This window comes from Tachyglossus aculeatus, chromosome 1 (genome assembly GCF_015852505.1).
Source record: "Tachyglossus aculeatus isolate mTacAcu1 chromosome 1, mTacAcu1.pri, whole genome shotgun sequence".
In the NCBI taxonomy this organism is placed as follows: Eukaryota; Metazoa; Chordata; class Mammalia; order Monotremata; family Tachyglossidae; genus Tachyglossus; species Tachyglossus aculeatus.
This window is the reverse complement of record NC_052066.1, coordinates 156,752,945-156,765,911: the sequence shown is the minus strand read 5'-3', so window position 1 is coordinate 156,765,911 and position 12,967 is coordinate 156,752,945. Positions and strand designations below refer to the sequence as shown.

The 12,967-nt window shown below is 42.8% G+C and overlaps 1 protein-coding gene across 1 annotated transcript in view; it reads left to right on the top strand.

Moving 5' to 3' along the window:
* The window catches only part of SLC24A4 (solute carrier family 24 member 4), a 157,072-nt gene that overhangs the window by 123,754 nt on the left and 20,351 nt on the right, over positions 1 to 12,967 (top strand). The window contains exon 13 of the mRNA XM_038747197.1: positions 11,442 to 11,608. Coding sequence (XP_038603125.1) covers positions 11,442 to 11,608 — 167 coding nt within the window. The remainder of the gene's footprint in view (positions 1 to 11,441; positions 11,609 to 12,967) is intronic.

Sequence of the window (12,967 nt, the reverse complement as noted above, 5' to 3'; positions counted from 1 at the left end):
GCGATTGACTGACTGACTGTAAAAACAGACACAAATCAATCACATCTGAAGTGGCCAGAAACATGGGCAGCTGCCCTCCCACAGCAGCAGCAGGAAGGATCCTGGGATCATCCATACCAGTTAACCCTTGCCAGTTAACCCTACCCCTGTGGCTGTACTTTGTCAGCCTCTCACATCCCTGCATGAGGATTCACCCAGAGGCTAACAAAATCAGCAGTCAAGCAGCAATAATCAATCCCCAAGTACCATCTCTTCTGCCCCTCGCTGCTCCACACACACACCAATTTCACCCCAGAGAACGTGGAGCAGTAGCTTTAGGACCCCTGGGACACAGCTGTGCCTACTAGGGCAGAGGCGTTGGGGGCTGGGGTTGGTTCTCCCCCAGATCCCATCCCTGTCCCCGCCTCTGTCCTCCAATCTTGGGACCAGCCAAACTCTGCTCCTTCCTGTCCATTTCTCTGCCCCTCTGGTCTCCTTCCAGCCCAACTACACACTAACCAGGCTTTCCCCACTCCTGACCCACAGCTCTGAGCCTTCAACCCTGCTTCTCCCTGTCCAACCTCTGGGACAGAGACCCACTGCCTCCTTTCAAGCCTGAATTTTCTGAACAAAGCAATGGCCACACCTTAGAATGAGCGCACCCTGAGAGTGGCGAGGGGAAAGAGGAAGGAGAGGAGAGACTGGAGGCAGGAGAGGAATCCATGACAGTGAGGGAACCAGAAGATCTGGTGGGTGACGGGGTGCCATCTATGGACTTCTGGTGGTCAGAGTCCTCAAGATCGCTGCTTAGGTTTCAGTGGGCTGTGTGATGCCCAGGTTGAAATTTTAAGTGATGTTCATCATTAACAGTGCTATCTATGGAGCACTTAACTGTATGCAGAGCACAGTACTAAGTGCTTGAGAGAGTACAGTGCAGAGTTGGCAGGCATGTTCCCTGATCACAGCAAGTTTACAGTCTAGAGAGGGAGACAGACAGTAATGAAAATAATTCATAATATGTAATTGATCAATCAGTGGTATTTACTGAGCACTTACTGTGTGGAGAACATTTTACTGGGCATCAGTATTGGAAAATGTTTGATATTGTGTTCAGGGAAAAGCTGCAAGGGTAGTAGAAATTTCCAGCGGGGTAGAAACAGTTGCCTTTGTCTGTGACAAAGCAAATCCCTTCATCTCAGGTTAGAATAACCATGTGAAAATGTGTAGGTCCCGATGGTGATGCCGCTTATATGTTTAGATGGGACTTTCCATCCCAGAGAGCATGGGACAGAGAATTAGAACTTACCTCAAGTTGCCAGCAACCCAGAGATGCTAGGGTGGCTTGGTGGTACTGGAAGGAAACTTTGATTAGCGTTTAACTCCCCAAGGATGCAGACCATGTGTTTTAATTATGTGGTACTCTCCTAAGTGTCAGTATAGTTCTCTGCACACAGGTACTCTGAATACTACTGATTGAGTGCTTTTATCAGGATGACTTGAATTTCCATCACTATTATTTGGATGTAAGCTTATGCCATATTCAGTGTCAAGGCTAAGAATAAACAAAGCTCTCGGGCAACAATGGCACAAGTTGGAATGTGATTCAGAGAGCATAGTCGGCCAAGCTGAAATGTGCAGGGTTCAAACTACTGGGAGGTATTTTATCTGTTTATTCACTTTCTGAAGAAGGTAGCTTAGCTCTGACATGCTTATTCCATCTACTCCAGGACATCTGGTGTGCTTTTCAGCAGAAAATCCTAGGGAAGAACTGGAAGAATGGCCCTGAGCTCTGCCATATTGAGGGGACATAGAACATGGAGGATCCTAAAAAACTTAGCATCTGAAACCAATCTGGGGTGAAGTTTAATTCTGCCACAGCTCTTGGCCTCTTCGGGGATAATGTCTACCAGAATCTATTGTATTATACTTTCCCAAGAACTTCATCCACTGTTCTGCACACAGTGAACCTCAATAAATACTATTGGTTGATTAATTGATTGAACTCCCTCATGAGAGATAGCTGATAAAGAAAGCAAATAATATTTTTTATGGTATTGTTAAGTTCTAATTATGTGCCAGGCACTGTACTAAATGCTGGGGTACATACAAGCTAATCAGGTTGGACACAGACCCTGTCCCACATGGGATTTACAGTCTCAGTTGGAGGGAGGAAGATTAAATCCCCATTTTACAGATGAGGTAATTGAGGCACAGAGAAGATAAGTGACTTGCCCAAGGTCACTCAGCAGACAAGTGTCAGAGCTGGATTAAAACCCAAGTCCTTCTGATTCCCAGGCCCTTGCACTATCCACGAACCTACAGTGCTTCTCATAGTAGTGAGGAATTGATTGAGAGCTCACTCTGTGCTAAGCACTGTACTAAGCCCTGAGGTAGATACAAGATCACCAGGACAGACACAGTCCCTGTCCCACATGGGGCTCACAGTTATTACATAGGAGGAAGAAATTTGAGCAGACCTGGCCCACCTCTCATGGCCACAGCATTCCCGGCCTCCTTTTCAGTCCAGGTAACCTTGGCATATCCGTAACTCCTTTCTCTCATTCAATCCACATATCCAATCCATCACTAAATCATGGCAGCTCAAACTTCACAACATCGCTAAAATCCGCTCTTTCCTCTCCATACAAACTGCTAGCACATTCATCCAAACACTTATCCTACTTACCCCATCAAAGCCTTATGAAGGCGCCTGTTGTGGGCAGGGATTTTCTCTATTTGTTGCTGAATTGTACTTCCCATGCACTTAGTACAGTGCTCAGCACACAGTAAGGGGTCAATAAATACGATTGAATGAAAGGCACATCTCCTCCAGGAGGTCTTCCCTGACTAAGCCTCCCTGTCCTCGTCTCCCACTCCTTTCTGCATCACCCTGACTTGGTCTCTTTGTTCTTTCCCCCTCCCACATATTTGTAATTTATTTATTTCTATTAATGTCCATCACCCAACCTCTAGATTGTAAGCTCATTGTGGGCAGGGAATGTGACTGTTTATTGTTGTATTGTACTCTCCCAAGCACTTAGTACAGTGCTCTGTATACAGTTAGTGCTCAATAAATGCAATTGATCCGGTGATACGGAGATCGGCAGCTTTGAGATTCCACAGACTATGAACTTTACAATGAGCTCATTTAGCCCCATTTGCAGGGCCATGGCATTAGCTTCCTGCATGAGCCTCTGATTGGTGCTCAAGCTATCCTGGCGCTTAACAAATGCCACAATTATTTTTATTAACCCTCGTCCCTCCCTCCCCCCAGCCCACGAGCTCCACAAAGTTTCCACAGGAACTGACCTGACCAGAAAGGAATCGCTCCATATCATTTCCTCTCTTGCTGCTATCAGGGGGGACGGAAGCATCTTTATGCTCGCCTCAGGGGAATCTTTCATCTCTGGTAGTTTTCTGTCTTGCAGGTGGTAAAATTTGCAGATGCATTTCCAAGTATTGTCCTAGAAAATATAGGTTACTTCCTCCCTGTGGCCCTATCAGTTTTACCAGGAACAAAGCCCTGAAAACATTTCTCTAGTACTGTTTCTCACTTAATCTTGAACGACAACTATGAAAATATGCTCCCGGACATATGGTCAGGGCCCAAAGTAAATTAGAGTGGGCATTAATTGGGGGAGATAGGGAGCTTAATGAGAAATTAAGTATATTCTGCCTCTTCTTTCTCCAGAGGAAATCCTGTTTTACCAAAGAAAGTTGTAGGGAAGAACTCATTGTAATGAAATTATCTCCAAGTCACAGCCAATTGCACTTCAATCAATCAGTCCACAGATTTATTGAATGCTTACTGTGTATGGATACTGTACTAAGTGCTTGAGAGAGTACAATCCAGTAGAGTTGGTGGATTGTATTGTGCACTCTGCACTTCACTACAGCACCTTTTCCATTTCACATCCACAAATCATGAAAACCCAGCCTTGTAGAAAAGGGATTTATTGAGGGCTGACTTTGTGTTGACCATTGTGCTAAAAATTAATTTGATACAATATAATTATATCAGAAACAGTTCCTGTTCCTTAAGGGACTCACGGTCTAACTGGAAGTAGATTGATCGAAAGAACAGTAACAGTGAATTAAGAACAAGTAACAAAATCAAGAAACCATGGTCACAGTGCTAAAATTCCAAGTAAAACTGGAAGTTCTCAGAGTCTTCCCTGCTTCTGGCAAACAGGCCTCAGTTTTAACCATTCCTACCGCTGTAAGGTTTGTGAAGGTGAAAATGTGGCTTCCATCACGTGATGAGATGTCAGGGGTGACTGGTCCTGGGGTGGAGCTGCCAGACCTCCAAAGGGCTCTAGGCCATGTGGGCCTCAGGCCCTACTTCCCACCCTCCCTTGCTGGGAATGGGGCCTGCAGGAGGAGGGGCCGGCCATGGGGGGACCCTTTGGAAATACCAATTTATCCTCATGAAAAATTGAACCGGTTGTAGCCATCTTGTTCACAATCATCACTTGCCCTTTTCTGACTCCTGGCCATCTCTAGTGCTAGTACGCTGCTTCTAGCTTGTTCAGTTTGTTGGGTGAGAGGTGATTTTTGCTCTGCTTTTTTGACGCACATGCAGAATTTCGGGTCGGACTTTTCAGGCTGCAGCCAGCCGTTTTTGTTTCACCTCATCTTTTTCTCCCCACCACCAAGCATGGTTAGTACAATGCACTGCATAGGCACACCCCTACTTTCCTTCTTTTCTTGGAGGACCCAGGGTGTCTTCACAAGAGAAGCAGACAAAAAGTGCTGAAAAGATGCCAGTCTTGGGAATCCAGTTGGGACTCAGAAAGGGCTTCTGAAAGGCTCTAAAACACTTAGATGATCTCCTTTAAACTATTTAATTATTTTTATTTTAAATTATTATGCTGAGAGGAAGGTGTTACAATCACCAGTTTTATAGCTGGAGAAACCTGGGGGAAAAACCTGAGAGGTGAATTGTCGTCCAAGGTCAGATAGACAACGTTTGAGTCAACTAACTCCAAGCCAGGTCTCCTAACTTGGAGGTGAGGCCCTAGGTTTTGTAGATTAATAGATACTTCTAAAACCTCCAGCTCTTATTGATTGTTCTATCAATGCAGGATCTATTTAGGTGATTACCTTAATGAGCAAAAAGGTAAATGAAGGTAAATCCTGAGTAGGTGAGGCTTATTGTGCATTCAGATCACTGTCTTGTTTAGGAATTCAGTTCATTTGGAATGTTGTTAATATAATTAAGGGGAATGCACAGGCTCCATTGCAATTAGTTCCTAATGCTAACAACCACCATTCCAGAACCAACTCACTGTTGTTCAACTGAAACTTATTATTGGAAGCTAAGGGGTAAGTTTGCCCAGTGATTTTAGAGACCTGTAAAGTTCTTGAACTCTCTCTGGTTAGCCCCAGACCCAGTTCTCCAGCTGGCCTTATGAAATCAATCAGTCAGCAGTATGTATTGAGCATCTACTTGGCACAGAACACTGTACTAAGCATCTGGTAGAGTTTAGCAGAATTGTAGTCCTGATTCCTGCCCTCAAAGCACTTTTAATCTACTGGGGACCCTAAATAAATTTCAGGTAGAGGGAAGGGCTAAGTTTAAAAATATGTACATAAGTTTAAAAATATTCCACCTCTTTGTGTGGGAGGAAGGGCAGGGAAGAAAGATGGGAAATGAGTACCCAAGTGCCAAAGTGATGTGATAGTACTGAAGTGGCAGTAACAGAGGTAATAGGGATTAATCAGGGAAGACCTCCTGGAGGAGAAGAGCTTTGAAGATGGGGGAAAACACTGGTTTTCTGGTTGTGAAGAAGGAGAGGATGCTACCCAAGAGGGAGGACACATGTGAGTAAGGGGTGAGTGGCACAAGGCAAAATCAATAGGTTGGCTTGAGTGGAGCAAAGTGTGCAAGTTGAAGCATAATGAAAAAGAAGTGAGGGTAAGTAGTGTGGAGAGAGCTGACTGAGTGTCTTGCCTCTAATGGTCAAATGTTTTTGCTTGTTGCAGAAAGGAATAGGCAACCATTGTCAGATTATGAGGAGTACAGAAATGTATTCCAAATGAAGTTTGAGAAAAATGGTCCACCCTCAGCATTTATGTACATATCTATAATTTCTTTATATTAATGTTTGTCTCCCTTTGTAGACTGCAGGCTTGTTTTGAGGAGGTTATGTGTCTACAAACTGTGTTGTACTATACTGTCCCAAGTACTTGAAGAAGCGTGGCTCAGTGGAAAGAGCCCGGGCTTTGGAGTCAGAGGTCATGGGTTCAAATCCCGGCTCTGCCAATTGTCAGCTGTGTGACTTTGGGCAAGTCACTTAACTTCTCTGGGCCTCAGTTACTTCATCTGTAAAATGGGGATTAAGACTGTGAGCCCCACATGGGACAACCCGATCACCTTGTATCCCCCCAGTGCTTGTAACAGTGCTTTGCACATAGTAAGTGCTTAACAAATACTATCATTATTATTATTAACATTTAGTACAGTACTCTGCAAACAGAAAGTGCTCAATACAGGATTGATTGATTAGCACCAGAATGGAGTATGAACTGGAGGCAGGGAGGTCTGTGAGGAGCTCTGTTGCAGTTGTCGATTTGGGATACGACAAGTGCTTGGACCAGTATGATATTTTATATGCAGAGGAAGGGGCAGATTCTGGAGCTATTGTGAAAAACGAACCATTAGAATTTGTTTTGGCAGCTGAATATTAGATTTTCAAGAGAGGGAGTTTAAAGAAAGTGTCACAGTTGTGGGCTTAAGAGATGGGAATGGGGTAAGGGGAAATGGTGCAGTGATGGGAAAGTTAACAGGAGATCTCCTCTTAAGTGTTGGCCAAAAAGTCTGAGAGCAGGAGGGATGTTGGGAGATGAAGGAGAGATTTAGGGGAGTTCATATCCAATGATTACATCTTTGCCAGGAGAGTAGCCAGCAGTGTCATCAAGGGTGAGAGAGAGTGGTGAGGTGGAGGCATTCAAGGTTTGAAGAGAGAGTTAAAAGTCCGGGAAAGTTACTAGGGCAGTGGGCATGTAGTAAATGAGGGAAGAGAAGTAGTGTTTGCTGAGCAGAGGAAAAGGCCAGGATTATAGCAGGTGAGGATGCTTCAAATGTATGAAGTTGGCACAGTGCCTGGATTTTCACCTGCAGCATTCCACAGGACAAGCTCATGATTGGAGGAAGCTACTATGGAGGTGATCTAGGGCTGGGGGTTGGTGGAGTGAGATTAGAGGGATTTGGGGCAAGGATTTGAGTTCAGCTCAAAATCCTGTCTCTACCAAGGAGAGATATTGCCTCCCAAAACTGTGAGTGCTCCAGGAATCATCATCATCCTAGAAGAACAGCATGGCTCAGTGGAAAGAACATGGGCTTTAGAGTCAGAGGTCATGGGTTCTAATCTTGTCTCCACCACTTGTCAGCTGTGTGGCTTTGGGCAAGTCACTTAACTTCTCTGTGCCTGTTACCTCATCTGTAAAATGGGGATTAAGAATGTAAGCCCCATGTGGGGCAACTTGATAACCTTGTATCTATCTCATGCTTAGAACAGTGCTTGTCACATAGTAAGCTCTTAACAAATACCATCATTATTATTATTATAATCATCAGTTATAATTATATTGAGCACTTACTGTGTGCAGAGTACTGTACTAAGCACTTGGGAGAGTACAATATAGCAAGAGTCGATAGACACATTCCCTGCCCAAAGTGAGTAGTTGGGGAGGGGGGTTGAGGGTGTCAGACATTAACATAAACTAACAAATGAATTGGTTATATTGTTTGAAGGGGGATTTAAGGGATCTACATTTAAAATAGGAACTCAAACTTGCCTGTCAAAACAGGAAATCCAAGTTGCCTGTCCCCAACTACCTGCCTTACATATCTATTAAGCAACAAAAAGAGAAATAATTAAAACCCCTGGGTGTGAGATGTTTGCTCCTGGAGGACAGGAAGGACTTGTGCCCCTTGAGGAAACATGCATTGGAACAAAGCCTGGCAACAAAGTCCTCAAATATTACATTGAGGAGCCATTTAACCCTTATAAACTCTGAAAAGGGATTAGATCAAGTGTTCTGATGTAAGATGTTTATGTTCCTTGAGTTTCCTTTTTGCCCTTTCGTAACATCCTCCATATGGGATCAAATCAAAGAAGACTCAAGTTTTTATTGTGCAGAAGAAGGCACAATGGTAAACCACTTTTGTAGCTTTACCAAAAAAACTCTGTGGATACACATGCCAGAATGACTTTGACCGAAGATGGGATAGTCTGAAGGGGGTGTGTCCAAGGGGTCGCTATGGGTCAGAAACGACTGGACAGCATTTGAAAAAGAAGAAACTTTGGAAATCACCAGACAATGCTATACACACTACTGTTCAGTTCTTTTCCAGCAGGTGGATAGAACTTAATATTTTATTGACCCTAATAATGAGATAAGATGGTTGTGCAAGTGTAACAGAAATCTGATCTCTTACTGTTTGTTGGCAGAGAGACAGGACACAGGTTTTCAAATTCTACAACTCTGCTTTTCCACCACTTGCTAGAAAACAAAAAAAAAATCTTAAAAGGGCTTAAGATTTTTAGGGCTATGTTTTCCTTCTCCAACAAGAAAATATTTCTCACTTTTTTTGACTATCATTTAGGGGAATTGTTATTGTTAGAAAAGAGAAACCAAGCAAGGTGATTTTGTAGAGATAAACTAAACCTTCAATCCAACTAGTCCATCTTGATTAGAGGGCAAATGATGAAGCAGGTAGGAGACACACGTTTTTGATGGGCAAATATGCATCATTGTTACTATTATTATTATTATTAACTAAACAAGGAGGTAGATACAGAGCTATGAGATTGGACACGCCAATCTCACCATCTATTTTATTCCTGTTTTATAGGTAAGGAAACTGAAGCCCAAAAAGGTTAAGTGACTTGCCCAAAGTCACACTGTAGACCACTGGTGAACCTAGGACTAAAAACCTCTCCCAGCCAAGTTCTCTTTCTATTAGACCACACTGCCTCCCACTTCACATTTAATACCCAAATTCCCTTGGATTTGAACACCAGAAAATCATAAAACTTAATAGTGGAAATGTGCTTACATCCTGTATTATCCTCGAGAGCTCAGGGGGAATGTGTTCCCTTTTATGTGTGTTCTGTTACTCAAGGTGAAAAAATGAATGAAACTGTCCCTCTGATAATTACTTATGGAATCCTAGTAGTCCTAACTAATGCCGAAGAGTATAAATAAGGAATTGAGAGGAATGGGGAAGAAGAGAATCATCATTTCAAAAATAAAGCAAAGGAAATTTTTCCTTGCCCAAGTGTGATGATCCCTGGAACCCAAGCTAGTTATCTAGGTGTTCCCTTTTTCTGCCCTTCACCTTCTCTCTCAAACTCAGATCCTTACAGAGTGAGAGCAGTTAATAATTCCCAAGCCCAACCCCAGAACATAAGGTGGAATTTGAAAAACTCTAGTCAAAACAAGCACCATGCCTTATGATAAGGTCTGAATTAGGTCTGATAAGGTCTGTCCTGGGTTTTTTGAGATCCCCAGAATTGGTGGGAGCCAGGTAAGCAGGCATTTTGAGACATGGTTTGTTTTTTTCTGTAAGCCTGAAATTCATGGGAATTAGTTTCTTCAGTTCCATCTCAGAGTCAAAAATGGGATCCGTCACACTCTTGGTTGGGACCCCAACTGCTCAATCGGGCCAACTCTTCCTCCCAAACATTTCGCAGAGTCTTCCTTTTCCCTCCACCCACACCAGCCAGTCAATCATATTTATTAAGTGCTTAGTGTGTGCAGAGCACTGTACTAAGTGCTTGGAAAGTACAGTTCAGCAGCAGAGACAATCCCTACCCTACCCAGAAGGAGTTTGCTCCTTCTGCAGCAAACTCCTTACAGTTTTCTTCATGGCTCTCCTCCAGCTGCTTTCTCTATTTTACATGTTCGTTCTCTTCATCTGCTACTCTCCTCTCTTCCCCTCCTTCTCTTCCTCTCTCTTTCCTTCCCTTTTCCTTTTTCTCCCTTTTTCTCTCTTCTTTCCTTTTCATATCTCTCCCTCACCCCCTTACCCTAATTCATTCTCTCTCTCCCCCTACTGCCCAATTCTCCCTCTTTTGGCACTCTCCCCTCCCAGCCACCCCAACATTTACTCCATCTTCCCAAAGCAGTTTCCCTTCCTCCTAACTGGCGATGGACGCATGGGTCAATTTTCTGGTTTCCTGTGATTGGCCACCTCTCCTTGGAGAGGAAGTTGAAGGGCCATAAGGGGCACAGATCTGGTGTCGGCATCCACAGGGATCCCCACAGAGGTCAGCATTTCATCAGCAATAAAAGCAAACTTCTGTATTGCCCTGAGGATGGCCACATTTGGGTTTAGTGGGCTGGGCTAGGCCAGTGGCTGGAGGAAACCACAGCGAGTTTGGGTTTCAGTCCTAATTCCTCAGTGTTGAACTTAATTCCCATTAAGGTTTAAACAGAGAGCCCAGAGTCACCATCAAATCCCATACCATGCATTTCTCTCATTTTAGAATACTGAGAAGATTGGCACATGCTGTAATTCAGCCACTTGGTTCATTGAACTGTTTAATTAGAGAAGTATCTAAATCATTTTTTCAATTGGAATGTACATCTGTTCTTGATTTTTCCTCCTCAGAATGATTATCCATTTGAAAGATTTTTCATTGCCATTTGCAGGTGTAAAGGAGAGGTTTCTGATATTAATCAGAAAAAAGGTTTTTTTTAACCTATTGCTCAGCCATAAGCCTGGGAAGCAATTTAGTCAAATAAATTCTCACACATGAAAATCATCCTCTCAGGACACCTAATGAACAGTAAATCATATGAAAAAGAATGAAATGAATTTTATCATACTGTGAATTCTATATTTATCAGCAATCATTGCTATATAGTGGAGATTCCTGGGGTTACAAATCCCAGTATCTGACTGTTCACCATGCTCATGTTCTTGTAGTTTGAATAAATGGATCTGCATTTCAGTATCTCTCCTAGGTGGAATAAGGATGTGGGGATGTGGACTGATGAGAAAAGAGCTCAAATGTTTCTTAAGATTCAGAAGATGATAACAACCATTCGGTGTCATTATGCTGTGGGTTAGTGAAGAAGAAATTGTATTGCCTTTCTGTTTAGTGTTCCTTTCAAGTGGGATCATTAAAGCAAAAAGATCCCAAAGAAGGCAAATTAATTAAGCCTAAGGTGGTAATAAAGACTCTATTCTGTTACAAATTAAAGAGTAATTTTCAGCCAATCCCTGGTTTATGAAATAAATTAGCTATATTCTAAAAAGGGGCTTATTAGAAAAGCTTTCCAGAAACCCTCGAGTCTATTCCCAGAGTCCAGGAGATTTTTCTCTGTAGACCTTTGGTCTATAGACCATCTGGGCTCTGAGAGTGTGAATTGGTGTAATCCTAAAATGGCAATAGGAGGGGGAACCCTGAGAACTATATTTTGTTTTGTTTTTCTCCATTTCTCTGCAGAGGCAGGACTGGAAAAAGTAAAATGGATATTTACCTGGCCGCTGATATTTATCCTGTTTATTACCATCCCGAACTGCAGCAAGCCACGTTGGGAAAGGTTTTTTATGATCACCTTCATTTTCTCTACCTTGTGGATTGCGGTGTTTTCATATCTTATGGTGTGGCTGGTGAGTGACAAAGATTGGCAGCTCGGAGAATACGTGCTCATCCCAACTTCTTCCACCTTTGTTTCCCGGATTAGCTTTGTGAGGAACTGGAGTGGAGAGGTGCAGAGTAGTAGAGGTGAAATGACCCTTCAGAAACTCTCCCTGGAGGTCAGGGAGATGCAGCATGGGTAGAGCATGGGTCTGGGAATCAGAAAGACCTGGGTTCTAATCTTGGCTCTTCCTTTTGTCTACTGTGTGACCATGGGCAAGTCACTTCACTTCTCTGTTCCCTCACCTGTCAAATGGGGATTAAGCCTCCCCGTAGAAAACTCATTCCCTCCCATGGCTTTAACTACCACCTCTACACGGATGATACTCAAATCTACATCTCCAGCCCTGATCCCTCTCCCTCTCTGCAATCTCACATTTCCTCTTGCCTTCAAGACATCTCTACTTGGGTGTTCTTCTGTCACCTCAAACTTAACAGGTCCAAAACTGAACTTCCCACCCAAACCCTTCCCTCCCTCTGACTTTCCCATCTTTTTCCCAGATAACAATTCTATGATCCTAAGATAATTTATGTAGCAAAGCAGGAAGAAATGCTTGTTCATTTAATAATATTCAAAATTCAAAAATGATGAGGTTATAGGCCATTATTTTGCATTAAAATTAATTAGGGAGGGAGAAAGGGGAATTACTCTGAGGGCCAATTTTAGGTTTTGGATAAACCATGAACATATGGGGACAGAAATCTTAGCAGGGAGGGTCAATCAATCAGTGCTATTTATTGAGCACTTACTATATTCAGAGCACTCTTGTCAGCACTAGGGAGAGTACAGTAAAACAGAATTAGGGAACATGTTTCCTGCTCTTAACGAGCTTAGAATCTAGAGGGGGAGACAGACATTAATATAAATATGTAATTTATAGTGTGTAATAATGATATATAGTAATATTATATGTAATTTGAAGATATGTATGTAAAGATCTGTAATGTAAAGGATGATAGAAGTCCACAAATAATCCAAGTAGCTCATTTAGTTCTCATCTCCCTCCTTTTGCACTTCTGAAACTTATTTTTTTTTTTTACCAAACTTACTCATAAAAGACACAGTGGACCAACGATATGAGTTCCAATTCCCTGCCTCCCCTGGGCGGAAATCATCAGGAAGAGCATTGCTAGGACAGCAAAAGTTGATGAGGAGAGGTGAGGGACTTTGGATGGTCCTCCAACAAGACCTTCAATCTGTAAATAATATAACATTGGCAGGAAAAGGCTTTAGTTGGTTCCCATATGCCTAGTTTATTCTCCTTTTATAACATTGGTCAGTAGTACTTAGTAGGTGCTTACCATGTGCAGAGAACTGTAGTAAGTGCTTA